The sequence below is a fragment of the Haliotis rufescens genome, unplaced genomic scaffold (assembly GCF_023055435.1).
Source record: "Haliotis rufescens isolate VD_foot unplaced genomic scaffold, xgHalRufe1.0.p SCAF_3, whole genome shotgun sequence".
Taxonomy (NCBI): domain Eukaryota; kingdom Metazoa; phylum Mollusca; class Gastropoda; order Lepetellida; family Haliotidae; genus Haliotis; species Haliotis rufescens.
The window spans coordinates 52,106,268-52,133,284 of NW_025964001.1; the positions used below are offsets into that span (position 1 = coordinate 52,106,268).

General features: G+C 37.1%; 1 protein-coding gene across 1 annotated transcript; it reads right to left on the bottom strand.

The window, feature by feature from the left end:
- Positions 1–1,752: 1,752 nt before the first annotated feature.
- LOC124141969 (transmembrane protein 145-like) lies at positions 1,753–25,590 on the bottom strand. The gene is made up of 5 exons (XM_046510176.2): positions 24,998–25,590; positions 8,947–9,496; positions 7,917–8,172; positions 6,646–6,771; positions 1,753–5,939 (listed from the first exon to the last, which is right to left on the bottom strand). The coding sequence occupies exons 1-5, from the start codon at positions 25,468–25,470 to the stop codon at positions 5,758–5,760; spliced, it is 1,587 nt and encodes a 528-aa protein (XP_046366132.1). The 5' UTR covers positions 25,471–25,590; the 3' UTR covers positions 1,753–5,757.
- Between the last annotated feature and the right edge of the window lie 1,427 nt (positions 25,591–27,017).

A 27,017-nucleotide genomic window follows, 5' to 3' on the forward strand; every position in this document is an offset into this window, starting at 1 on the left:
AGATAGTGCTGTACATTGTCATGTGGACTACCACCCTCGGGAACATGGAAAGAGCATGCAGAGTCAGGTTAATTTGTGTCAACAGACTGTGATTTATTAAAGTTTTTCTAAATTTTCCGTCCTCATTGAGATTTTTTCCGACACTTTCTTGACAAAGTTGAAAAAATTGGAGAACATGTTTTCATGCATCATGCAGCTGGCTTACAAATCAGAAGAAGCCGAGTTACCTCTAATCAGTATCTTGGTGACCTTGTGCCATGATGTTGTCAGATGCTTGGGGAGTATCGATTGAATGTGAATATTTGTCACCTTCATCTAAGTAGGTGATAAACATACATTGTTTTCAATGGAGCAGGGTTTTACGGGATGCAGAACATTGCGTCTGATATGCAGTAAAGTTGAGAGTGAACACACATAATCTGTACTCAACAGTTCATGGAATTCACAAGTATGGCTCTATGAAAGAGTCAGGGAGTTTGGTTCCCTGCTGCTTCTAGCAATATCACAGCGGGTGAAAAAGGCTCTCCACATTGTGCCCATGTGGGGAATCAAAACCAAGCCTTCGGTGTGACAAGCGAACCCTTTAACCACTAGGCTACCCCACCGCCCCTATGACCCTTTGAAATGTTGACCAATTCAGTTGCAGCCATGGTAGCATGCACAGAACACTTTTATCTCCATGTCTGATTTTCACGCAAAACAACATTGCAAACATAAGACATTAATACAACATATATCCCCATGTTATGGGTTTTCGGACGCTGAAGTAACATTCATAGTTTTCTCACTAATCACATAAACAACTGTAAAACATCTTATTCACTTATGGGCTAAAAGACAACTTTATCTAAAAACAAGCCATCTTCTGAGTATTTACAATTTCTATGTGACGCCACACTCCGCGTTGTAGTGCAAGTATTCGTGATAAGAAACGTATGATGTCCAAAAACCTATGATAGGACGATAGTATTGTCAGGAATAATAGTAAAGGCATATATATATGATGCTGAAAGCTCTGGTCGAAAGCATTGATCTATGCAATTGGAATACAATGACATGCATCAACCAAGACCACCCAATCCCGTTAGTCACCTCTTACAAGCATGAGATGCTGCACATACTGAAGACCCAGACCTTCATGGGTCTTCTTTGTTTGTTGTTTAATGCCACACACAGCAATATTACAGCTATGTCAATTATCGACAGGAGCATCGATCTACACAACTGGGATACGATGACATGAACCAACCATGTCAGTGAGCCTGACCACCTGATCCTGTCAGTGGCCTCTTGCAACAAGCATGGGTTGCTGAAGAAGTATTCTAACCACGACCACGAACGAGTGTTGATATATTTGCTATCAAAAGACAAGTGGGTGAGATTATATTTATCATCCAACATCATTCTTCCAACTTTTTCAGTTTGTAGATAGTAATAAGCAGTGTCTTATTTGTAAAAAGTACTGCTAACAGCTTCAGTAGCAGAGCCATTAGTGATGTCATTTGATTGTGACGTCATGGTAACCAATGACGTCACGATGGTCTGCAAAGCATTGTGATGCAGTTTCATTGCAGCGATATCTACAATGAAGATATTGCTTGATCTCACCCAAGTGAAATCTCCTGTGGGAGCCAGTTTTGGATGATCAATGTGATTGCCATTTTTGTTTATGTACAAAACAATGAAAGGAATGTGTGTATGTAATATTTGATCTATGGTACTATTCAAAACCAAAAAATAATAACTCTCACAAAACCTCCCCATAATTTTATTCAGTCAATATGACATATACATACTTGAAACAAAATGGTACAAATTCATCCAAAAGATGAGTGAGCAAACATACATTTATACCAGTGTTTCAAAACACAACCCCTTGTACTTTCAGCACGTGTCATCACCCACATGTACAGAACATGCTATTGCCAGATCATACAGGGAATAATGGCCAAACAACACTTCCAACTGGTTTGTTGGTTGTTTCACGCCACTCTCAGCAATATTCCAGCTATATGGCGGAACCCTGTAAATAATCAAGTCTGGACAAGACAATCCAGTGATTGAAGTTGTGAGCAACAATACATGTCATCAGGATACAATGACACTCAATCAACCAAGTCACTGAGCTTGACCACCGATCCAATTGGTCACCTCTGATGACCAGCATAGGTTGCTGGGGACCAATTCTAACCCAGAGCCACCATGAGGGATTCCAAATGGTACTTAGTAAACAGTTTCCGCAATGAAAGGTGGAGGATTCTATTTGTACAATTTGAAGAATACACCATGTTCATAGTTGCTCATGCAACCTTGGATGGCCTGCTTCCTCTTACTATTTGGACAAGAGCAAGTATGTCTTTCCAGACAGGCGATGACATTTTGAATTAATCTTTAAGCTGTATCACATACCAGTGACAACTGAGGACCTAACTTGTACTTGTATTTGTATTGCTTGCTTGCTTGCTTGCTTAATGCTGTGAGATAAATCTCATAAACTGTGCAACACATACATTGATCTAATATCACTCAAACTGCTTCAGTGTAAAACAGCGACAAAAAGTGCACTTTCATATTTAAGGCCTTTTATTTTGTTTATTGGCTTACGAGAAAGACCGACACCAAAATAAAAAGAATTTTGTCTGACTTTTATAATTAGGGGAAATGGTGAATATGTATAAAAATCTATATTCTAACAAAAACATCCACAGTTACCTTTCAGTATTTTGCCATGTTAGAACACCTACATTGAATATCAGGCATAAACTTTTGTAAATCAACAAGAAAATACCTAAATAAATACACGGCCTTAGCATGTTCCATTGTGGCCACAACATCCTGCAAACACTTGAGGTACTTGACATAAAGCTAAAGTCGATGAAGCCAAGTGGGAAGTTAAACTATATCTATGTACATATGTAAACAGGTTGAATAGAAGCAGGAGAAGGTGACAGGAAGGAAATCCATTACTTGAGACCATGTTGCCCCCCCTGTCCCTTCTCCAACACAGCAGCAATATAATAACAAGAGCTAAAATTAAATATGCATGATATGAAAAATACAACAATAAATCGGTTATCCATTGTAAACATTCTTGTTTGATTCCCTGGAATGAACTGGAGTATAACATACTTATATTTATTAAACATTCTTACTAGGAATAGGATTATTTTTACACAAAAATGTGCTACAATTAATAAAACAGCATGCAGGGCAAAGTTTATCTACCCTTATTTTATGTATACCTGGCACACTGACGTCATGAAAACCCGACAAAAGATGTCATTCTTTTTGCTCAGTTTCCCGAGCTGCTGCTTGCAAAACATACAGCACATACTCTTGCTACTGACTTCATGGTGCACACACAGCTTGCAAAGGCTTTGAATTTTAGTGTTGGTCTTGAAAAAGCCTTTAAAAGGCCTATATACCGGTAGTTACATGAAAAAATCATGTGTTCTCTAACTCCTTTTGAGTAGTATACATTGATGTTACTAGCCACATTCTCTGTGGAGCAGGATGCCTAAAGCTGTAAAACAGAAGTTTTTTTGCATGTTCAGACCAAAGATAAGTTTTCTATTTCTCTATTCAACGAAATAATTTCCATCCCACACAACCCTGCATAATGATGAGATGGAACGGTCAGGATATATTAGGACTACTCACTCCTTATTTTCATGTTGTAAACAAAACAAATATATAAAGAGGACAATTGTCTTTTCTCAAAGAGAGAAACAAAAAAGGTTCTGAGGAATATTCAGTCAAGATATGTATTGATACAATAGTTAACTGAGATCAAGGATTAATGATTTCAGCAAGTGAGCATGCATAAAATGAAATGAGGACAGTTGTGTATGGTGAGGGTGCCAACCCCTTCTCTCAACATGCTCAAAGCATCCAGCATTCCACTTAGTTTGTCTTGGCATCCAATATAAGAACTCTTAGTCATATCAGTGTACACAGCTGCTAAAGGTAAATTAGAGTGGGATTTCACATGGAATGCATGACGATGTGTGCTCACAAGCTTAGGCTAATATTTTATTCATGTGTCACTCTTTGCACGAAAATAAATAAGACAAAAAATTAAACAATGAGATACTGGCTTCCAGGTAGCACCTAACAAGGCTCAGCTTTCATTTAAATGTGTAATTGCAATCAGAATCATGAGGTCATGCCACAGTTTTTACATTGAAATGTCACTGGGCTGAAACTTATTCGTTGACTTCATAGAAAGTTGTGAATAATAAGGTATATTAATAAAAAAAATTGGCCAATGTTGTTCACTGGCTGTGGAAACTGACATCGTTGTACATGTTGTATGAATGAATGTTGTTTGAAAGATAAATATCATATTAAGAGAATGCAAATACTTGTTGACTTCTAAAATTGAAATATACTACATGTCACTGTCTGACTTCAACAAGCAATGACTTTTCCGCAAGGGAAAGTGAATTCCTCCATTCCATGAATCTACCATGTAATCATAACACAACTACCGTAATTCCTCAATTAAACGCCCAGCCTCAAATTAATGCTGAGGTCTCGATTAAAAGCCAGGCCTTGATTTATGCACAGAGTTCTCCACATTAATATCTTTGTGATTAAACACCTGGAGCAAAGATTGTCTACAAATTTGAATATATGCCCAGGCGTTTAATCAGAGAAATATGGTACCCGGGGTATGGTGTATTCCAAGCAGGAGGCAGTGGTACCTGACCTTCCATGATATCATGGGACTAGACTCTTTGGGGCACACCTCTATTACTTCCAAGGAATGGACAGCTAATTGTGACGTTTTGATATACACAACCTTGCAATAAAGTTCTTTTTTCAAACATATAATATAACAAGTTTCGTAATGAATATGTCTGACTGCAGGTACAATTGAAGAATGTGTAAATATTAAACAACAAATTTCCACCCAGTAAAGACAATGAGAAGGATTCAGATGCACTGACGCAAACCATAAAACATAGTGCCCCGGCACTGTAGCTCACCTGGATATGTACACAACAGTTGTAAATGTTAACACAGACAGACACTGAACAATGCCGGCCACATTGAAAATGAGATCCGTACCTCTCGGACAAATTTAGGTGTCATCACTGGTGGGAACAAGTTTGTGAAATTTCCGCTTCTTTGGTCCAGTGGTTTGTGAAGATGTTTACAACAGATGACTGATGCTGGATGCCAGACTATCAGGCCATGGCTTAAGCTCAGTTGACTTTCAGTCAGGAGAGCTAACATCTATAGCACAAATTCAACTCAGTGTGACAAGACTCCACACACACGCCACGCTGTTAGACAGCATACTGGAAACAGCGAAATACACAGCAATCACATCACATCATAATAGGTAACTTCACATACGTATCAGGTTAAAACTTCTGAATATATATTCTGAATATGATTTCGATATATATGTGTATATTACATTGGATTATGCTTGTACTGTCAATCTTAACAATATTAAATGACAGATAAAAATATGTCCCATTTGTTTCTTTTGGCATATCACATAGTCTCATCATTCTCATCATCTTACCAAACATGGCAATTCTTGTATCACGATAAATATATTATGCTTTGAATAATAATAATGTTCAAGTAACATGAGCCTTCTTATTAAAAATACTGATGCCAGTATCTATTGTTTTACAGCTATGAAATTTCAAAATAAACAAAACATTATTTTTGTTCATAAAAGGGATTCATGAACGAAGTGTAGCATGAATGCACCAGTGATCTGCTACAGCTGCAGATCTAAAGTGATGTTTCTTCTGGTTCACCTAGTAGAGTCACATGGTTGACTTTCCCATTTGAGATGTTGCCGTTGCTCTTTTTGTCCTCAACATGTCCAAGGAGTTCATCCCCCTCCTCTTCTTCATCACTCTTCCCTGTTGTTCGTGCAAACAGCGTTGTTTCCTGTATGTCATCCAGCAACCCTGCAACATCAGTTCAACACCATCATGCACTGATCACAAGACAAAATATCTCATTTTAGAATCTGCATCTCATCTTTTCTAATCATGAATCCGAGAAGAAGCTGTGAACTTTATTGCAGGTCTTTAATCTAATCATCATTTACAACCCGTTGACTTGGTTGATGCATGTCATCATATCTCAATTTCGTAGATTGATGCTCATGATATTAATCACTGGATTGTCTGACCCAGACTCGATTATTTACAGACCGCCGTCATATAGCTGGAATATTGCCCAGTATGGCATTAAACAACAAACAAACAAACAACATCATTTACAAATGTATTCATACGCCACCCTTACACCAACAACAACCTTTTTCAATGTTGAAATGAAAGAATGTGTAAAGTACACAAATAATTTACAATACTTGTCACCTTAGATACCATTTTTAGCAGAACTCTTGAATTTTTGTAAAAATCATTTTCGCTCATTAGATACATTTTGAAATACATAATAAACACAGTTTCTAACTGGGACACTCACATATATTTTAACCTTTAACACTTTCAACTCAAATACACACAAATTATACAAACAGGTCAACATGTTCAGTTCCAATACACACAGGTCATACCAACAAGGCATCATGTTTAGCTCCAATACACACAGCTGGTACCACATGTATTGTTTCATATTTTCAGCTCCAATACACAGAACACCAACCTGTTATTTCCAGATCATAAGTTTGCAAAGGGACTTCCCCTTTAATCATGTACAACACGGACTTGCTGGGCCAGAACAGGTGAATCAGAACAGCATACGCCAAGACATCTGCCGCATAGGATATACCTGGAGATACAGAATTAACATAGTTAATGAGATTAAGATTTATGAACAAGAATGTGTAACTGTCTCAATTACATTCAAACAGACCGAAAAGCCTCCTTGGACAGTTTAACACTCATACCTTTTACTGATGTTTGGCCCCCAAATTCATGTGTCAGTAGGTCAGAAAAATTAAAAATAGAAATTCCTATTTCAAATATCTATTTTATTTTTCTACAAATGTTAAGCAGGTAGGGAAAATATTGAAAATTTTCAACAGGTTTTAAAAACAGTATTTTACATTATTTATTTATATTGATAAAAAAAATAATGATAGGGATGTCACCACATGACAATCTTGAGCTGTTGATGAATTTTTATTTTCCAAAGGGCATAACACCATTGGCTTAGTACTTCCTCTATATCTGGTATATAAAACTTAATCTGTCTCGTTTCAATCAATGTTATTCAAATTTCAGATAAAACTAGAATGTCAACACCAGTTAGAAAAAGACTAGAACAGAATTTAACTCTCAAAACATTGTACAATGTAGATCTAGCATAAATTAATAATGATAAAATTGTGTATTACAATGTAGGTAATTTTGCCAACAAAGTCAATCCATTGATGTTTTAAATGTTCCATGTGTGAAACAATACGAGTAAATCCTGACGTCCCCAGTGAATGAGGTTGTTGTTTTGAAATTATTTCTGGTCAGCAGAACAAGCAATGATAATAAGAACACTGCTTCTGAATTTTATTCACATTTCTATTTTTGGAAATCAGTAGATTTTAACAATGTATGTTTGGTTCAAATGAATTATCTTCTTGTCTGAGAAAAAACAACAACTGAATACCAAAAACCAGTTCAGGACAAGTGTGACGTGTATTCACAGTTTCACAAAAAATACATTGAATTCTTCATGACTCATGAAGAATTCAATGTATTTTTTGTGAAACTGTGAAAAATATGACTGATGAATGATGTATAATGGATGGACCCTGTTTCAATACATGTAACAGATACATCAAAACATTTCCTTGATAACTGTGACACATCCATGCCTCTATTTACATTCACATGAACAAAGAAAGTAATTTATCTCCTCACAACCTGATACCATGTTCAGAAACTTTAGGAAATATTAAGTTAACTGCATATACATACTGAGAACGGTTTTGAAGCGCCATAAAGCTGACACCTGCGTTGCAATGAGAGCAAGGACAGGCAGGTAGACAAACCAGACCAGACAGAAAGCACCAAAGTGTTGGAAGAAGTTCAGGCGGTCTGGGTGGACGGCAGAGCGGAAAGTTTGGCGAAGTTCCCACAGAAACCACATCATTATAACCAGACGAAATGCAAGAGTCAGATATCCAGAGTATGTCTGCCATTCATCTAAGTTGGATATGATGTCTACTTCAGTCTGAAACATACATTGGATATATCTGCTTCTGTCTGAAACACACATCAGATGTCTATATTTGCCCTGAAACACTAATACAGTCTGTGACTTTAGCCGCTAGTCTCACTGTCTGTACTCAGAGTCTAGTAAAATGTTGTCAGGTCTTGTAATCTTAACATTAACACTAAGTTCTACTGAAATTGATGCCAAGAGACAGGTACAGGCTAGTAGACTCATACGTCTTGGGTACAGATTGCCAATATCTTTGTCTGCCACTAGTTCACTTAGTATAGAAGAGATAACATAGTCCCATCCTACAAAGGATCTACTAGTATCTGAAACATAACTTATACAATATAATACCAATAGACTGGGTCCCCTAAAAATATAGGTTCTTTGAGCGGCATTTAGAAGTTGGAGTACTAAGCATGCTAAGTAGGGATAAGATATATGAATTAACAACTTCTTTTTTACAATTAGGAGCTATGTTTCAGTGAAGTTGCTGGATGGATAACGGTGTTAGAACCTACACCGAAATGTCGCTCCTAATTGTAATAAAGAAGTTGTTCATCCATAAATCTTATCCTTACTTAAAAATATAGGGTCATAAAATATAATAGAAACTAACTGTTTAAGTCCCCTAGTCCTTATAATGATAACATATTGCAAAACCCTAAAGAATGGCAAGTTTCTATTAGTCCTTATGATACCTTAACAATTGGGCAGTTTGGAAAGGTCTATAATCATGATAACAGTATAGGACTAGAGCCAATTTCTAATGCTGACAATACTTACTTTGTTCCAGACAAAGAGGACAATATTCAAGACAGTGTAGATTCCCCATAGAGTGAAGAGGACAGTGTTTCTGCTGAGTTTGTCCGTGGTAATCTCCCAGCCTTTAGCAATGAGCAAGAGGAACAGCATAAACAGACACTGACTGAGGACTCGGACAAGGGTGCCAGTGATGCCCAGCCACTCGGCCCCCCACCCATTGAAAGCAAAGATGGTGGTGTCAAGGAGGCTACAGCTGATGCCCACCATCTCCAACAGGAAGCTGACAGTGAAGATCTTTGTTAGGGTGTGTTGTTGTCTACGGAATGCATACAACCACAACAGAAACAGTAAGCTACACAAAACTATTGCCATCAGGTGGATTTCAAACACATCATGCAGCTCGAAGGAGAACTGGTGTTCAAATGGGTTGAGGTGTTTTGCACTGGGGTCACCATTGACCATCCATATGTCATAGGCAACTATTCCATGTTGAGACCTGTTGTAGCGCCACTGACACCTGGGCTCCTGAACAGTTTCCCGATAACAGGCAACAATACTGACATACCAAAACCTGAAACAGACAAAAAGTTATGACTGGTTAATTGGAATACCAAAATAGAATTGACATGCATGATACAATATTTGGTTTTTAAAATCATTTTTAGTTTATGTCCTGTATTTTCTGTCATCTGACTTGCTCGGGTGGTTTTTGCATTTGCAACATCTCTGAAAATAGAAAGTCTATGACGCTAATACCTTACATATATGATCCCAGCTATGGTGTCTCTAAAGTGAGTGAGTGAGTTTGGTTTTACGCCGCTTTTAGCAATATTCCAGCAATATCACGGCAGGCGACACCAGAAATGGGCTTCACACATTGTACCCATGTCAGGAATCAAACCCAGGTCTTTGGCGTGACGAGGGAATGCTTTAACCACTAGGCTACCCGACCGCCCCGATGTCTCTAAAGACTAGAATTTTGTCCCTATCTTAAACATGGGCACCCTGACAATGCTGGCAGTGTATTTGAGATAGAAGGAAGCTGTGTCGGGAGCAAGGACAGTAATCATGGTGATATAAAACTAATTGCTACTGTAAAATGTAGAACACTAACAAATTCAAAAAAGAAACTGACAAATGCTACATGTATATGTATTCTTCATAGTAAAATAAAAACAAACAAAATTAGTTACTACTTTCATCATGTAGACCCCCTCAAAAATTATTCCAAATATTTGACAAATCAAAATAAGAGCCAAGTCCCTTTTACAGACACGTCACACTTATCATAAAACAAGCCTTGCAAAGTTTGATCTGGCTTTGAATAAAACAGCCAATCATGATGTGTGGCAACATTTAATACTTAAGGGTAAAAAATTATCTCAATTGTAATATACATTGTTATTACATTCAACACAATTTCAAGAAAACACCCAACTGTAGGTGTCCATGGTAAGAGAGTATGGCGGCAATGAAACATCAACAATAGCTACAACAGTCGACAGGAGCTCAACCATACCTGTGTCATCTATGTTGTAATCAAGGACCTGCATCATTTAGTTACTGTACAATTGGTAAATTGTTTGATAGGCATTACTTAGAAGTTGACGGATGACAAGGTAGACACAATTTTATGGATAACAACTCCTTTAATACTGTGAAAAGCGACGTTTCGGTATAGAAACTATTGCTTGACAATGGTATAAGGATCTATACTGAAACGTGAAAAAAACTTGATTCATATTGATCAAACATTTATAGCCATGATAACAAATGTTCCACTGTTTTCATTGTTTGTGAAGAGGCCCATAGCAACTTGACATCATATGAATGCATTGCCATAAATAACTGAAGATTATGTCCTCAATTGTTCATGACGACTTACTGTGACATGATTCCAACAACAAGGTAATTGACCTGATGTCTCAGTTCAGATCAGGAAACTAGGGCTGGGACGAGACCATATTAACTACCCGGGTACCCACCACCCTATTACCACTGATTACTCAACCCTTAGTAACCCGCTGAAGATATTTAGAGATAGGTACAAACTGTCCGATTTGGAAATGTTTGACCATAGCCCTGGCAAAATGTATTTAGATACACGTGTAAAACGATCCGGTCATGCATACACTGAAGTTTACTGCATGAAGTTTTATCCTTATTCAAACATATAAAAGTCAGAAGAAATGGGTGCATTGTCAGAAAGAAATTGGAACATTAGTGACTTATAGTGTAACCATAGAGTTTAGATAATGTTTGTCATTAAACAATATATCACATGACTTACCACAGGTTCGGGTAGTCCTGTGGGTACCTGGGTCCTACTCAGGACCCACCCGACCCTCGTACCTGAGTTACCCGTCCCAGCCCTACAGGAAACAAACATTTTTCTACATATTCTCAGAAAAAAGACTATAGATAATACATAGCATAACCTACTAATACCCAATGGCTTGGAAATTAATTCACAAGGGGCAGATAAACCATAATCATGATAACTCCTTGTTGCTCGTAATTTAGTCTCTACATACATCAACAGTTAAGAACATGACTGGTGCTATGCTAATGTTAAACACAATTTAATAATAATGATAAGGTCAAAACAATTCTTTGGTTATAATGTAAGTCACTCGACCAAGCTAGATGCTCTGAGGTTCAGGACGATCACTGCTTGAAAAGGTACTGTTCACTGAACACAGAAACAAGACAATCATCATCACCATCATCATGATCATGTTTATTATCATCTTTCACAATGATTGCAATAATCAGATGCAGATGTATGGACACTGTAAACATCCACCTGTCTACACAGCTGATAAAAGGTAAGTTATCATTATAATAATTATACATGCACACAGTTCCACATTTTGACCTCAATCAATGACCAGAATAAATTTCAGACACCTAGAATACTATTGTGAAGATGATGTACAGCTGCAACATGTGCAAAGTGCTCCAGATTGTAAATACAACGTCAGAGTATGCGCAGTCCTGCTGATGTCATTGAAGTTATAGATTTGGTCACAGTGCTTCACTGGAGGGAGTTGTGGGTTTGCTACACCTGTTACAGTCTACAAAGACACAAACGACACATGCTGCAATATCACTAACACTTATCTATCTACCATTAACCGAACAGATTTAACAAGAATACTCTCCCAGCTGTGTGCCTGAAGCACATATCACCTGTCTCATCGATCAAGCATAAAAGATGTAACAACTATGACAAGTGGGTTACACATGATGAATAGGGCACCTCACATCCATTTGTTCTTTAGCTTTGATACCTTCAATGCAAATACAATATCTAACGTGCTTAACGAATGGAATTTACTTTCTTGTGGCTTCCATGGTGACATAAATGGACAGCAGTTATTCTAATGTCATTATTCATGTATACTGATCTAGTGCAGGGATGTGAGCAGGTTTTCCCGAAAAAAGAGGAAAAGTGTAGGGGGGTCTGGGGGCATGCCCCCCCCTGAAATTGTTTAAACATTTGATTGCATTTTAAGCGTTTTCGTGCAGTTTGGACAACATTCACACCAAGAAATGTAATAAGTCAATGGCAAAAGTCAATAAGTCAAATAAACAAGATGGCAGCTGCAATAAAATTTCGAAGTTAAATCAGTACTTTTATCAAATCGGGCATAGCTTCCGCGCACCTGGCTACCCGCCAGGTCTGGGAGCAATACTGCCATAAACTTCAACCCCCATCCCCCAGACACAAGGACAACTGTCACAAGCGTGCAATGTCTGACCATTTCCCCATTTTGAAGCATATTGAAAAAAACTTACCTTGTACTTACCACCCTTTTTGTTGAAAAAAACAAAACTCCATTGCAAACATAAGACATTTATACAACATATATCCCCATGTTATGGGTTTTTTGGAAGCTAAGGAAACATTAACAGTTTTCTCGCTAATCACATGAACAACTGTAAAACATCTCATTCACTTACAGGCTAAAAGACAACTTTATTTTAAAAACAAGCCATCATCTGAGTATTTACAATTTCTGTGTGACGCCACACCCCTCGTTATAGTGCAAGTATTCGTGATAGAAAACGTATGACGTCCGAAAACCTATGCTGCTGAAAGCTCTGATCGAAAACAGGACAATCCGCGACGATGGTCCGGTTTTCGATTATATTTTTCGGAGTGTTTTTTTTAAAATCTTTGATTATATTTTTACGCGGAAGATGATTTTTCCCGAGGACTACTGTTTTAAAAAACGTGATTTTCCGCGTTTCCGCGGAGATTTCACATCCCTGCTAGTGGATATGATGATAAGCATGATAAGGGATAGAACCTACATGAACCTAGAAAGTCTACCAGCTCGAATAGTGATAACATACATTCATCCCCCAAATGTTCAAAATTCTACCAGCCCTTAGGATACCTTTAACATTAGTGAAGATGGCTCAGACTAGCGGGCTAAGTTCTAATATCTGTCCCTGCTGATACAACCACACTGATGGAAGTCTTTGAGTTTATAGTTCAAAATATAGGCTATGTTACCATGGTTACTGTGAAAACAAAGTGATGCTTCAAATATGCCTAAGACTAATTGGTTCATTTCCTTTAAATAATTCATTGTAATATATCAGCTGTACTATTTCTGTTCTTGCATGACTATCTTGAATATAGCAAACTGCATATTGCTATGAAAATTATCATGATTATATATAGTTAATCTGGAAGCTACATCAACATGATAAATTTTAATTTTCAAAGAAACATATGGTTTGCTATTTTCATCCAAGAACAGATTATTTTACCTGGAAGCTTCTGGGTCAAAAAGGTCCCCAGCAACCTATGTTGGTCATAAGAGGTGACTAAATGGATCAAATGATCAGCCTCAGAGACTTGGTTGATTGTCATCATATCCCAATTCCATGGATCAGTGTTCATGTCAATCTCTGGATTGTCTGGTCCAGATTCGTTTATTTACAGAGAGTCATCATATAGCTAAAATATTGCTGTGTGTGGCATCAAACAACAAACAACATCAACAAGAACAACACAACACAACACAACACAATACAATACAATCTGTGACGTTACATCTATAGTCAAACAGTCCAACAGGCCATGTCTAGCAAGTCTGGAACTTAGCGGAGCTAAAATGCCTTTTGAGCCATAAGCATGAAAAGCATGATAAGTGAATGATCTATCACATTTCCAAAGTACAATCAGCAATATTCAAGCCTTATCACGACAGCCTGTATATTTATATCAGTGGCCTGAGGTTGAGCACGAGGAACTAGATATCACTGCCATTGGACAAAAATTGGCACTGTCAGCCATGTCACACATCATAACCACATGATTCCCCATTAGTCACTCTCACTACAAGCACTAGCATCCTAGAGCTTTATTCTAACAGGTATCCCCACAATGGCCCGGTTTAAAATGGTCAAGAAGGCATGGTAACCTTGGCTACTGACAAACACGCTGAATTGCTGAAAGTTTCAGTAAGAAGACTCAAATTCTATATCTGGGGTAGTGAAATGTGGATTCATAGAGCATTCAGGATTATTGCCTAACTCAGCATAAACCATCTGACAAATCAGGGGCAGACACCAGCAACTATCAACATGGTTCAAAGTACATAACTCAGCATAAACCATCTGACAAATCAGGGGCAGACACCAGCAACTATCAACATGGTTCAAAGTACCTAACTCAGCATAAACCATCTGACAAATCAGGGGCTCACACCAGTAACTATCAACATGGTACAAAGTACCAAACTCATCATAAACCATCTGACAAATCAGGGGCTCACACCAGCAACTATATACATGGTACAAAGTACCAAACTCATCATAAACCATCTGACAAATCAAGGGCAGACACCAGCAACTATATACATGGTACAAAGTACCTAACTCAGTATAAACCATCTGACAAATCAAGGGCAGACTCCAGCAACTCTAAACATGGTACAAAGTACATAACTCAGTATAAACCATCTGACAAATCAGGGGCAGACACCAGCAACTATAAACATGGTACAAAGTACATAACTCAGTATAAACCATCTGACAAATCAGGGGCAGACTCCAGCAACTATAAACATGGTTCAAAGTACATAACTCAGCATAAACCATCTGACAAATCAGGGGCAGACACCAGCAACTATAAACATGGTACAAAGTACATAACTCAGTATAACCCATCTGACAAATCAGGGGCAGACACCAGCAACTATAAACATGGTACAAAGTGCCTAACTCAGTATAAACCATCTGACAAATCAAGGGCAGACTCCAGCAACTATAAACATGGTACAAAGTACATAACTGAGTATAAACCATCTGACAAATCAGGGGAAGACACCAGCAACTATAAACATGGTACAAAGTACCTTACTCAGTATAAACCATCTGACAAATCAAGGGCAGACTCCAGCAACTATAAACATGGTACAAAGTACATAACTCATGAAAACCATTTGACAAATCAGGGGCAGACACCAGCAACTATAAACATGGTACAAAGTACATAACTGAGTATAAACCATCTGACAAATCAAGGGCAGACACCAGAAACTATATACATGGTACAAAGTACATAACTCAGTATAAACCATCTGACAAATCAGGGGTAGACACTAGCAACTATAAACATGGTACAAAGTACCTAACTCAGTATAAACCATCGGACAAATCAAGGGCAGACACTAGCAACTATAAACATGGTACAAAGTACATAACTCAGTATAACCCATCTGACAAATCAGGGGCAGACACCAGCAACTATAAACATGGTACAAAGTACCTAACTCAGTATAAACCATCTGACAAATCAAGGGCAGACACCAGCAACTATAAACATGGTACAAAGTACCTAACTCAGTATTAACCATCTGACAAACCAAGGGCTGACACCAGCAACTATATACATGGTACAAAGTACATAACTCAGTATAAACCATCGGACAAATCAGGGGTAGACATTAGCAACTATAAACATGGTACAAAGTACCTAACTCAGTATAAACCATCTGACAAATCAAGGGCAGACACTAGCAACTATATACATGGTACAAAGTACATAACTCAGTATAAACCATCTGACAAATCAGGGGTAGACATTAGCAACTATAAACATGGTACAAAGTACCTAACTCAGTATAAACCATCTGACAAATCAAGGGCAGACTCCAGCAACTATAAACTGACTGTTCCATCAATGTCAATCACACCTGAAAATATGTGCCATTCAGAAAATGAGAGTGCCATATTTCTTGTGTGATCTTGACACACTATACTTACATGTTAAACAAATACATTGTTGAAAAATATATGGTGGAAACAATTGATATTTACCAGATCTAAAGTATTAATAAGATCTATCGCACCCTTATATCATGTTATATGTTTGAGTATGACAACTTGTGTGACAATTTTACACTAATTTCAGTAGTCCTCCCAGACAATGTGTGGAGACAATGCATACTTTCACCAGGCCAAACATTTCTTTGTGACCCTGCATGGGCAGTTCTAGGGCTGGGATGAGTCCGAGTTTGCCACCAAGGTAACCGAGCCCCTATTACCATGATTACTAGACCCTACCCGGGTACCCACTGTAGGTCTCAATTGTTGAGTATGAATTATCCGAGAGGAATGGTTTTACCAGAGCCCTGGCGAAAAGTACTTAGATCATGTAGATACACATATTAAACGATCTGGTCTTGTATACACTGATGTTGTCAGAAGCTTTATATCTTTATTCAAACACATCAAAGTCAGAAGGAATAGATGAAGAGGCAGAAAGAAATGAATATGTGTGACTTGTAGTGTAACCATGGTAACCATTGAGTTATAGTGAATTCTTGTCATTTACCCCAATATCATGTGACTAACCACAGGTCCATGTAGTCCTGTGGGTACCTGGGTCCCACTCAGTACCCACCTGACCCGAGTTCCCGAGTTACCCGTCCCAGACATACAGTGAAATTTTTTCATATGTGTTTTTTTCATTCTTTTATCATAAGCCTGACCTCACAAACCCCTACCCATGTAGCCCTACTCTACAAAAAACAAACACGAGGAATCATGTAAATAGAAAAACACACATAATTTCTTTTTTCCTTACATTTCACTACTGGTAGTCATCTAAACCAGAAAACAAGTACAATTTTCACCATGGATTTGCCCCAAAAGTTAAAACAATATTAGTATCCCTGAGACCTTGAACGATTGATATTCAAACAAAAAGCAAGCAAGCATAAATTTGTCAGTTAGCCAATGACTATTGGAAATAAAATGAACATGATGAAAAGAATGATTGATTAGAATATACTATTATAATGCGCATGACACACACTTGTCTTGCTTGTAGTTATGTTTGTCAGTGATGTCCAGAAAGGCCTTCGTCACTGAAAGTACTCCCTGTCATCTACATAAGCTCGCTAGATTAACATAAAACTGTCAACTCTCCTTCACATTCCATTGTGTGCAACAGCTGCAGCTGTCATACTCACATTCATAATCATAGAAATTCAGACACGAAGTTTAAAGAGTTTCACTGTTCGACAATGACTTGCACCAGGGTTAATTATTAATATATGCCATCCACTAAACATGTTGAGGTGAGTTTATTTGCTTCTATATGTTCTAGCTAAGAAAAAAAATGATTGTCCTCAGTTCCTTGAGATTTGCAGTGAACTGTTTCAAATCCCTTTTAGCAATATACCAACAATATCACAGCGGGGGACACAAGAAATTGGCTTCACATATTGTACCCATGTGTGAATCAAACCCAGGATTTTCGCATGAAAAGGGAAAGTTTTAACCACTAGGCTAAACATGCTAACCCACCACCCATGTTACCATGTTTATTTGAATCTTGGGACCCCTCAAACCTTTTAACTTTAGGGTAATGACCTCTAAGAACTAAGAAGTTTTATGAACATTTTGTCTGAAGACCCTGTCTAGTAAAGTTTCTTATGGTCTAGTAAGATCAGCTAACCAGTGTTATAGTCCATATACTAAGACTAACAACTCCAGAAAATCATGCCTCAATACAAGCTCAGGTTTATAACCTCAAAATGTTTTGGCTCAGACTGGGTTATTGTGATTTGATACCTGGCTGACCAATCAGAATCAAGTAATTTCCAAATTCATTGAAGAATGTATATACATGTATTTCATTTGAGTGAGTGAGTTTGGTTTTATGCCATTTGAGCAATATTTAAGTTCCATGTGCGTAGCAAGACGTGGGAGGAATGCCCCAAATGATACAGGTCTTAGATGCACATCAGTTTGGAGAAATCCTTGAGGAATTTGAATCCATGGTAATCAATGTTTCTGTCATGACTAAGGGGTGTAACTCTGTACATAGTATATGCGGTGCCTTAAACATGTTAAAGGACTGGGCCATCCATGCCTCTTTATTTCATAAGAATAAATATAGAAAAACAAAATGGCAGATGATCTGATATTACAAAACTGAAAAACTGGAAACTGAAAATAGTGAAACACAATACATTAATAAGTACTGAGTAATTGGAAACACTGTATGTGAAAGTACAATCCACACTGTCACCGAAACTCCATGTACATAAAACAAAAATATCACTACTATGACTACAGCTGGAACTACAGACAATGGCAGTACCGAATTCCCAGTTAACATGGTTTAATGTTTAAGGGAAACAACACTCCAACTTTGCAACTATTGAAATATGGATGGGCTTTTCTTCACGGATTCACGATTTGCTTATTAAAAAATGGATTGATTTAGATAACAATGAGCAACCAATCAACATATTATCAGCTAATCCTTTGAACGAAGTACATGTATGTTGTTTTCACATGGACATTTCATGCCCAGATATGGGTGGATTCCGTCTGCTTGAGTAAACCTACACATATAAACACTTACTTTTGACACATTTACCGCAGAAGATAACACTTATCATGCTCATCATGTTGATTAATCAATCTATGTATTATCATGATTATTGGTTAATCCTTTGATCAATGTTTTAGGTAACACAACTGATCATTCCTCTCCTGGTGCGCTGCCATGTTCAATATACATAACAAGTCATACATTGAGCACATCAAACCTGGATTCATAACCAATCTTAAATTGAATAATTACACCAAACACATGAAATGTCAAATGGGATCCACTAATTGCTCTGTATCGTAGGCATCCTCAGAGGCAGGAATGAGTCTTTGCCAGGTAATCTGAATGGTTCTACCACTATACCAGCAAACCAGCAAATGAACAAGTATATTTCAGTGAAGAGGCCACAGGCCCATTATACAATATGGATACAGTGGATTACAACAATAGCAGGCGCCAGATAATATAAGTGATATACATAGTGAAACAAATGAATTATTGCATACATTTGAAAAACTGTTGTCATTTCTTGAAAGCAAGAAAAATATATTTAGCTCATTTATTAATAACATGTTCATTTTGGCAAGACATAGAGTGCAAAATTTATCAAATGAAGGTTGTGAATGGTAATACTAAGGTATAAGACTATTTCTTAGATCTGAATAAAATTGACATTCAATGCAGAAATGATACTCAGTTTCAATTACACGGACTACACAAAATGGACATAAGCGTTCATCTCTAGAAAGACCAATTTTTTTACCTCCTTCAAGCATTAGGTTATGGCTAGAACAACGGAAAGAACTAAGAGCAAATTGATATACTCTAACAGGTATTGATGTTTAATATTTTTCTAATACAATGCATGGTTTAATTTGTGAATACATTTCAAGTTTGGAAAATGTTTTTAATTTACTTAATCAAGTTTGCTAATCTATATATATACATCTTTGCTTAAAACAAACAATAAACATATTTACATTTGGAACATCTTGATGACACCAGACAGAACCAAAACCATATGATGATAATAATTGTTTTACATGAAAAGCCCAACACTCAATACCTTTATCCGCCAAGGACACTTGATAATCATAAACAAGTTTCAAAATAGGATTATCAGTTTGAAATATCAATCTAGTCCAATATTTAATAATTTTCATATATTGGTTTACTTTGAGTGAATACCAACCTATCTCCCCCCTTGCAACAATATTAAGGGTGCTCTGTCTTAAATGTAAAAGCTGTTTACAGAAATGGAATGTATTCATATCAGATGAAGGATGAAAACCCCAAACTTCACAGCCATGCAACAAAATTGGTAAAAGCTTGACATCAAATAAATGAGTCAAAACATGAGAAGGTAACTTATGAAAATCAATAATGTTTGTTTTTAGTGACTGCAAAACTTTATTGGCCTGACGTGTTAAAGTTTCCTGTGTATTAAACCATGAGCCAGAGCTTGAAAAATGTACACCAAAGTATTTACACACTGAAACAATTTCAAGTGGACATGTATTTAGAGAAAAGATTTCATATTTCTTTAATCGACCACCTTTACAAAATACAATTACCTTGCTCTTGACATTATTAATTTTCAGTTGCCATTTATCACAATATTGGGAAAGTTTATTTAATCTCCTTTGATGACCAATAACTGTGCTATCTATTACTACAACATCATCTGTAGAGTACCTATACTAATACACCATTGCTTATCCTGTTGCAAAAAATCCTTAATGTCATTAATAAAGGATGAAAATAAAAATGGTGACAACTGGCAATCCTGTCTAACTCCAAATGAACAGTCAAAAAATTTAGAGATGGGCATGATTTCACATTTTCATGCCTATTTCTAATTAATCTAAAAACAGAACCAAAGTACATCAGAGCATTATGTGAATCAATAAAGGCACAGTATAGTCTCTCTTTATGTAATCTTTGATATTTATCAACATGATCAATAATAGTTTGAAGTATAAATATATTATCCAGTAATATCCACAGTTTAAAACCCCTTTCTAAAACCTGCTTGTTCAGGGGTAATAACATTTCCATCAGTTGCCCAATTGGTGAGTCTAGTTCATATAATTTTAGAAGATTCTACCAGATATTTCTAAAAGAGTGATAGGTCTGTAAGTACTAGGGTCATTTACATTACCCTTTTAATGTAGAGTAAGGATGTCACCTAAAGTCCACTCATCTGGATAAATACCAGTCAATATAATTTTATTAAACAAGGATACCAGCATTTCAAAACACATGGGAGGGGTATATATAAAAAATTCAATGGGTACACCACTAAACCCTGGGGCTTTTCTATTTGGCATATCATTAACAGCCTTAAATATTTCATCTAATGTTATTCCAACCCATTATCCATGTTATCATCTACAGTAGAGTTAATCAAATCTTCACTAATAGATTCTACAAAATGTTGGACAGCTCTATAAAATTATTTCACATATTCAGCAGTTCAGCAAAATTAGTGCCTTGGAACAAATGATTGAAATGCAATGACCAAGAAACGGGTGAAATTGAATTATTACTTTTAAACCATCTTTTTTCCAAAACAAGACCAGAACTGTCTACTATTATGCGTTGATACAGCATTGTTAAAGGGGCACTGATCTAACACAATTCCCCGGGACTGGTTGTTGCCTTTGTTATTGTTTTTTCCCAGTGAGTACCCGGATGTATAGCAGAAATCTAGACTAGTTCGCGACCTCTGCTGCGCCATTCGTAAGCGCATTAGTCACTTTTATGGGTAGTAATCATGGTAATAAGGGCGTATGGTCACATTGATCAACAAAATGAAATACAGTTTTCGAGATAATAAGGAAATGTAGGTATCTTTGTGGGTAGCATCGGTAATGGTGACGAAGTTTTGAAAAGTCACTTGGTTGGTAATTTTGCAATTTTCGTTTACACTATTTTGACTTGCAACACAAAGTAAATATTTCACCTGAGCATTGCTTTTTTTTATAGTGTGTACATTTTTTAAGGGTCAAAATGTGTTACATTTTCAATTTTATTAAATGCCTAAATACTCAGTTATTTTACAAAGTGACTGAAAACATTTCCATCTGTATTATTATGATAACGAATTCCAAACATTTTGATGTTTAATGTCATCACCAAGAGACTGAAAATGTTACATTGAAAAGTACATTTCTATGTTGTTTGGCTTCTAATCCTACATAATAATCTGTTGTGATGTTTGTAGGCCCTTTTGATGGTCTTAATCAATCTGGACAGATTTTTTAGTCAAAATGACTTAAATATTTACACATTTTATAAATTGCCTGAGAGAATCACATATTACAAATTGACGGTAATATATACACGCTTACAAAGGAAAAGACTTGTGAAAACAACGTCTATCGCGCATTGAAGAATTTCCCAACCAAGACGTAGAGAAACAAGGACGAATCGGCAAATGAAGGAAAACAAAATGCAAATACCATAATTACAACCTACCAAATTTATGTGTATAAATTTTAGGCAGCTTCCTTGTTCGAGGAATGTATCTGTGAATATCCACATAAACGAACAATATCCCATTCGTCTGCAGCTGTACAAAGAAACTTATTCGATGTCATGTGTCTCTGTAACAATCAAATATTTTAAAAGATACTGTTTTGGGATATTATAACCCGTGTTCGTTTCTCAACTGATCACTTTGATTGTTTCAGGTGTTTCACATAGGTGTCAAGTCTCAAGGGTCGGCTGAGAAAGCCCACATGACAACTATTTTCATAACGTCCACGGTTCCTAAAAATCCATTGAGTGACAGATAACAGTGATCAATCAATCAACGTATTATCAGTTAACCCTTTGAACAAAGTATGTTGTTTTTACATCGGCACTTCACGCCATGATATGAGTGTATTCCCTTTGTTTTAGTAAACCTAGACATGTAAACACTCACTTTTGACATATCCACTGTGCAAGATAACAGTGATTAATCAATCAACGTATTTTCTGTTTATCCTTTGATGACTAGGAACGATCCGTTGATTTACCAAAAAAAGTAAATCAACTGATCATTCACCTCTTGCTGGTCTGCCATTTGCATATTACATAACACACATTTCACCTCACTTCCAACCTGGATTTAGATTGAATAATTACCCCAGACACAATAAATGCCAAATGGAAACCTTTGTCAGGTAATCTAAGTGGTGCTACCACTAATTGTACCTGCAATAAATTCATTAACTGAGCATCGAGTGAATGACGACAAATACACAAGTGTAGGGTTATACGAGAAAACGTGGATGACAACAAGGGAGTAGTAATCGTATTATCGACGCAATCCGAAATCCGAAATTGCTTTCACTGCATGGATACTTTTTTTAGTATTAAACTATAACCATCTGGGGTATTTCCAAAAGACGACATCCGATGAGCACCGCCGTTCTTTTTGTCTGTTTGTTTAGGCTGAAGAAATTTATTAACATGCGCCCTTTGTCGAAATCTTTTTAGATCACAGTTAACAAATCAGTGTTTATGCAAAAATGCGTAAAACAAATATCGCCTCCAGCCCTCAAGTTTATTTAGCTGTCCTTGCAGACGGTAGCCCAGTCTCTGGTCACGCTCAGTTGCGTTGCGTATCATCCGGGTACTCACGGGGAAAAAAACAATAACAAAGGCAACAAGCAGTCCGGGGAATTGCGTTAGATCAGTGCCCCTTTAATGTCAGTGATATAACACTGAAACACAGATGTAGATTTCTGTTTACATAGGTGAGGTGAAATTGGGTTTAACCTTGCGTCCAAGATTATTGCACTTACATAGCGACGTGCATGCATGTATGTGTGTGTGTGTGTGTGGCTGCTTGTAATAGTCCGGACTGATGCTGATTTATAGTGCTATCACACTGAGATACCATGCCGCAGTTCAACATGAATACCCCACTCAGACACAGTATACTGACTCCGAGCCGACCAGTCCTTGTTTTAGTCCCTTAATGCCGAGCACCAGACAGGGAAACAACAAGTACCATCTTTTAATGTCTTTTTGGTATGACGCAACCGGGGATGGAACCCCTGACCTTCCGCTCTCCGGGCAGACTGTTTACATAGTCTTCTGTATGACCTACTATATATAGTGATGACTTTATCTTCTTGTTCATTCTATATCCAACAGTTGATAGTACACAATAACTATGCAATGGGAAAATTAGGTTTTTTTAGAGTCTCAAATAAATAAATGTTTATTTATTTTTAATATGATAGGTCTACTAACATGACATTATTACATGATTTGATTAAATATCAACATGATCAAGCAATGATTAGTATGAAACACAAAAATGGGATCCAAATCAATCTTAGTCATCTTATTCAGGCATTCAGAAATCCAAACATGTTTTCACCATGTTCACTGCAATATTCTCAATATTCACATATAATATCTTCACCTAGTATTATTGTTCAATAAAAATCTAAAATCTCCATCTGAACTGCTACTGGGATCAAGGAACCCATACATAATTGTCAATTGAAACACTGTTTTCTTAAAGATTAGCTTCAGTCAACAGATAAACCCACATATGCAGTTGTTTTTGTTCTAATAAAATGTCAGTCTACATCACCAGGATATATTGGTTCGATCTAAATCTAAATTAACACTTGATACAGCATAATTCATTGCTTTTTGCATAAGGGTTACAAACCTACTTTCGATTGGGGTTACCATGGTTACCCATGAAGATCAATGTTAGAATAGGTCTTCAGCAAACCATGCTTGCCGTAAAAGGCAACAGTGCTTGTTGTAAGAGGCGGCTAACGGGATAAGGTAGTCAGGCTCGCTGACTGCGTTGATGTCATCATATCCCAAATGCGTAAATTGATGTTCATAATGTCAATCACTGGATTTTCTGGTCCAGACTTGATTATTTACAGACTGCCATCAAATTGCAGGAGTAATGCTGAGTGTGGTTTTAAACATCAAACAAATGATTTGGGGTACGATTTTTTCGAATTTGCATACACCCTGTACAGATATAGTATCGGTTTATGTAAAACCGATAACTTGTTTAGCATGTCTACAGCAGACACTCAGAAAATATGATGGTTCTAAAATCCCAGACAAGTATGTCTGAAGCCAGCAATAAGCCACAAAGTAAGTAGAAAATAATGAATACAGCTCCAGATGGTGGTATCATTCATGCAGTATATCATCATATGTACATACCTTGGTCGTTCTGTGTCCCTTACTTTGTAGGTAAACTGGTACCCAGGCACTACATTCTGTGGGTCGTCTTCATCCGAACATAACATATTATACGGACAAGGCACCCTCCTCAGAAAATCTTGCTGTCCTTTCGGTTTACAGTCAACATCAAAAGCGATAGTGTCTATTTTGTTGAACATTCTTGGACAAGCAGCTTTCCGTGGTAACGTCCGATTTGTGTAAAATTCAATAAAATATTCACTATCAACTACTACAAGCATGAGATCCATGCTTAGACTTGAGTCTGTGGTGATGTTTCCAAAAATATAACCTTGTGTTCGGTCTAAGTCTGGAGATGTGGTTTTCTGAAAACCAAACTTTGCCAGAAACAGGAAAAATCCTTCCGAGTTCCATGTTCCTTTTAAGTGAAGACATGTTGTGTATGGTAATAAAATGCCGATAATAAAAACTAGCTTCACGTATGAAAGTTCCATTTCTGATATGAATCCCTATGTATCAGTTGTTTGTTCATATCTGATGCAGACGCATACTTCTACACATAGAATATATTTCACGCCGGGTTGTCACTGTCAGCTGCGTCCGCCATCTTTACAACAGATGTCATGTGACATCAACTTCCGGATGTATACGCTTTTTCTCGCCACACTTGCTATAAGTCTCTTGTTAATATAATATAGATTGCTTTTAAACGCAAAACACCATTTCTCAAAATTCTGTTGTTGTTTTTTTGCGTACAAAAATCGTGTTCAAGAATTAGAAATCCAAACAAGAAAGGTGTGACATGAGGAGTATATATTTTGAATGCAATTTTTGAAAGTGATAAAGTAATGTAGTTTTTAGTGCATGTGTACTAGCCAATTAATATATTCAGTCACAAAGAATGTTGTTTCGTGTGAGATAGACTACTTCCCCGACCTCTAACAAGTTTCTAACTTATTTTATTCTAACCAAACCATATTACCGTATTCGCCGTAATATAAGATTAGGAGGATGAAAAACGGGGAGCCGAAAATTGACAGAGAGGGTCACTTATTATAGCCATACATAACGAGTTAAATTGTCAGTGTTCGAGAGGTGGTGTATCTTATTTCAAACGTCGGCGAAACTAAACCTTTAGAAAGTTCTTACTATAGGCAATTGTGTGCCCCTTCTACGCGACTGTTTGCTGTAAAACAACAACACCAATTTGTAATGTTCACGAGAAAATCTATGGATTGTCATGCAAATGTTAGGTCTTTGTAGGGGGCGTTTATGAAGGGGACCGACACGTTAAACTAGAGGTTGGCTGGGCGCTTAATACAGCGATTCGGTAAACTTAAAAAATAATAAAATCAACCCAATTGATTCCGTGACTCAGCGTGAGAAGTGTCACAGTTGGGTCATCAGGTGCATCATAGACCGAACAAAAACAGAGTAAATCCATTTGATAGTGTTGATTTGCAACAATTTGATTGTTAATCCGACCGAAAACTGTTCCTTTGTATTTCTTTATGTATGAGGATGTATGCTGGGAAGAATGATTGCAAAGTGGTATTACAGGTAGCTTCACCTAGTACTATAATGTTACCAATTTCATTACTAAAAATATTAAATTTGACCACAAAGAATCGTTTCCGATTGTTTCCGAGTGTTTATCAATTAGATAGCCAGTACTGTGGGTGTAGGGAACGATGTGTGTATCAGCATCTTTGAGAAAATAGTTTTGACTGGACCAAGTCCCGAGCAAAGGTATTCATAGTGCGCTCATTTTTAATAACGAGGTCTACATACATTATCGTGATATATATGGGCCTGGTCGTTTAATGTAACGTTTACACAATATTAAAGTCTTTTTCATTGGACGAGAGGCCGGTCACTTGACCGCGCAACTAACGTTCATAAACCGTATAAACGACACATCTTGACGTTCAAACGTTTTTCATGAGACGACTGTATTCTTGAAACGACGTAAACACTGGCGGACCATCCTTGTTAAACCCCTTGGAATTCCCTTGCACGAATAATAGGGCTGAGTTTTGTT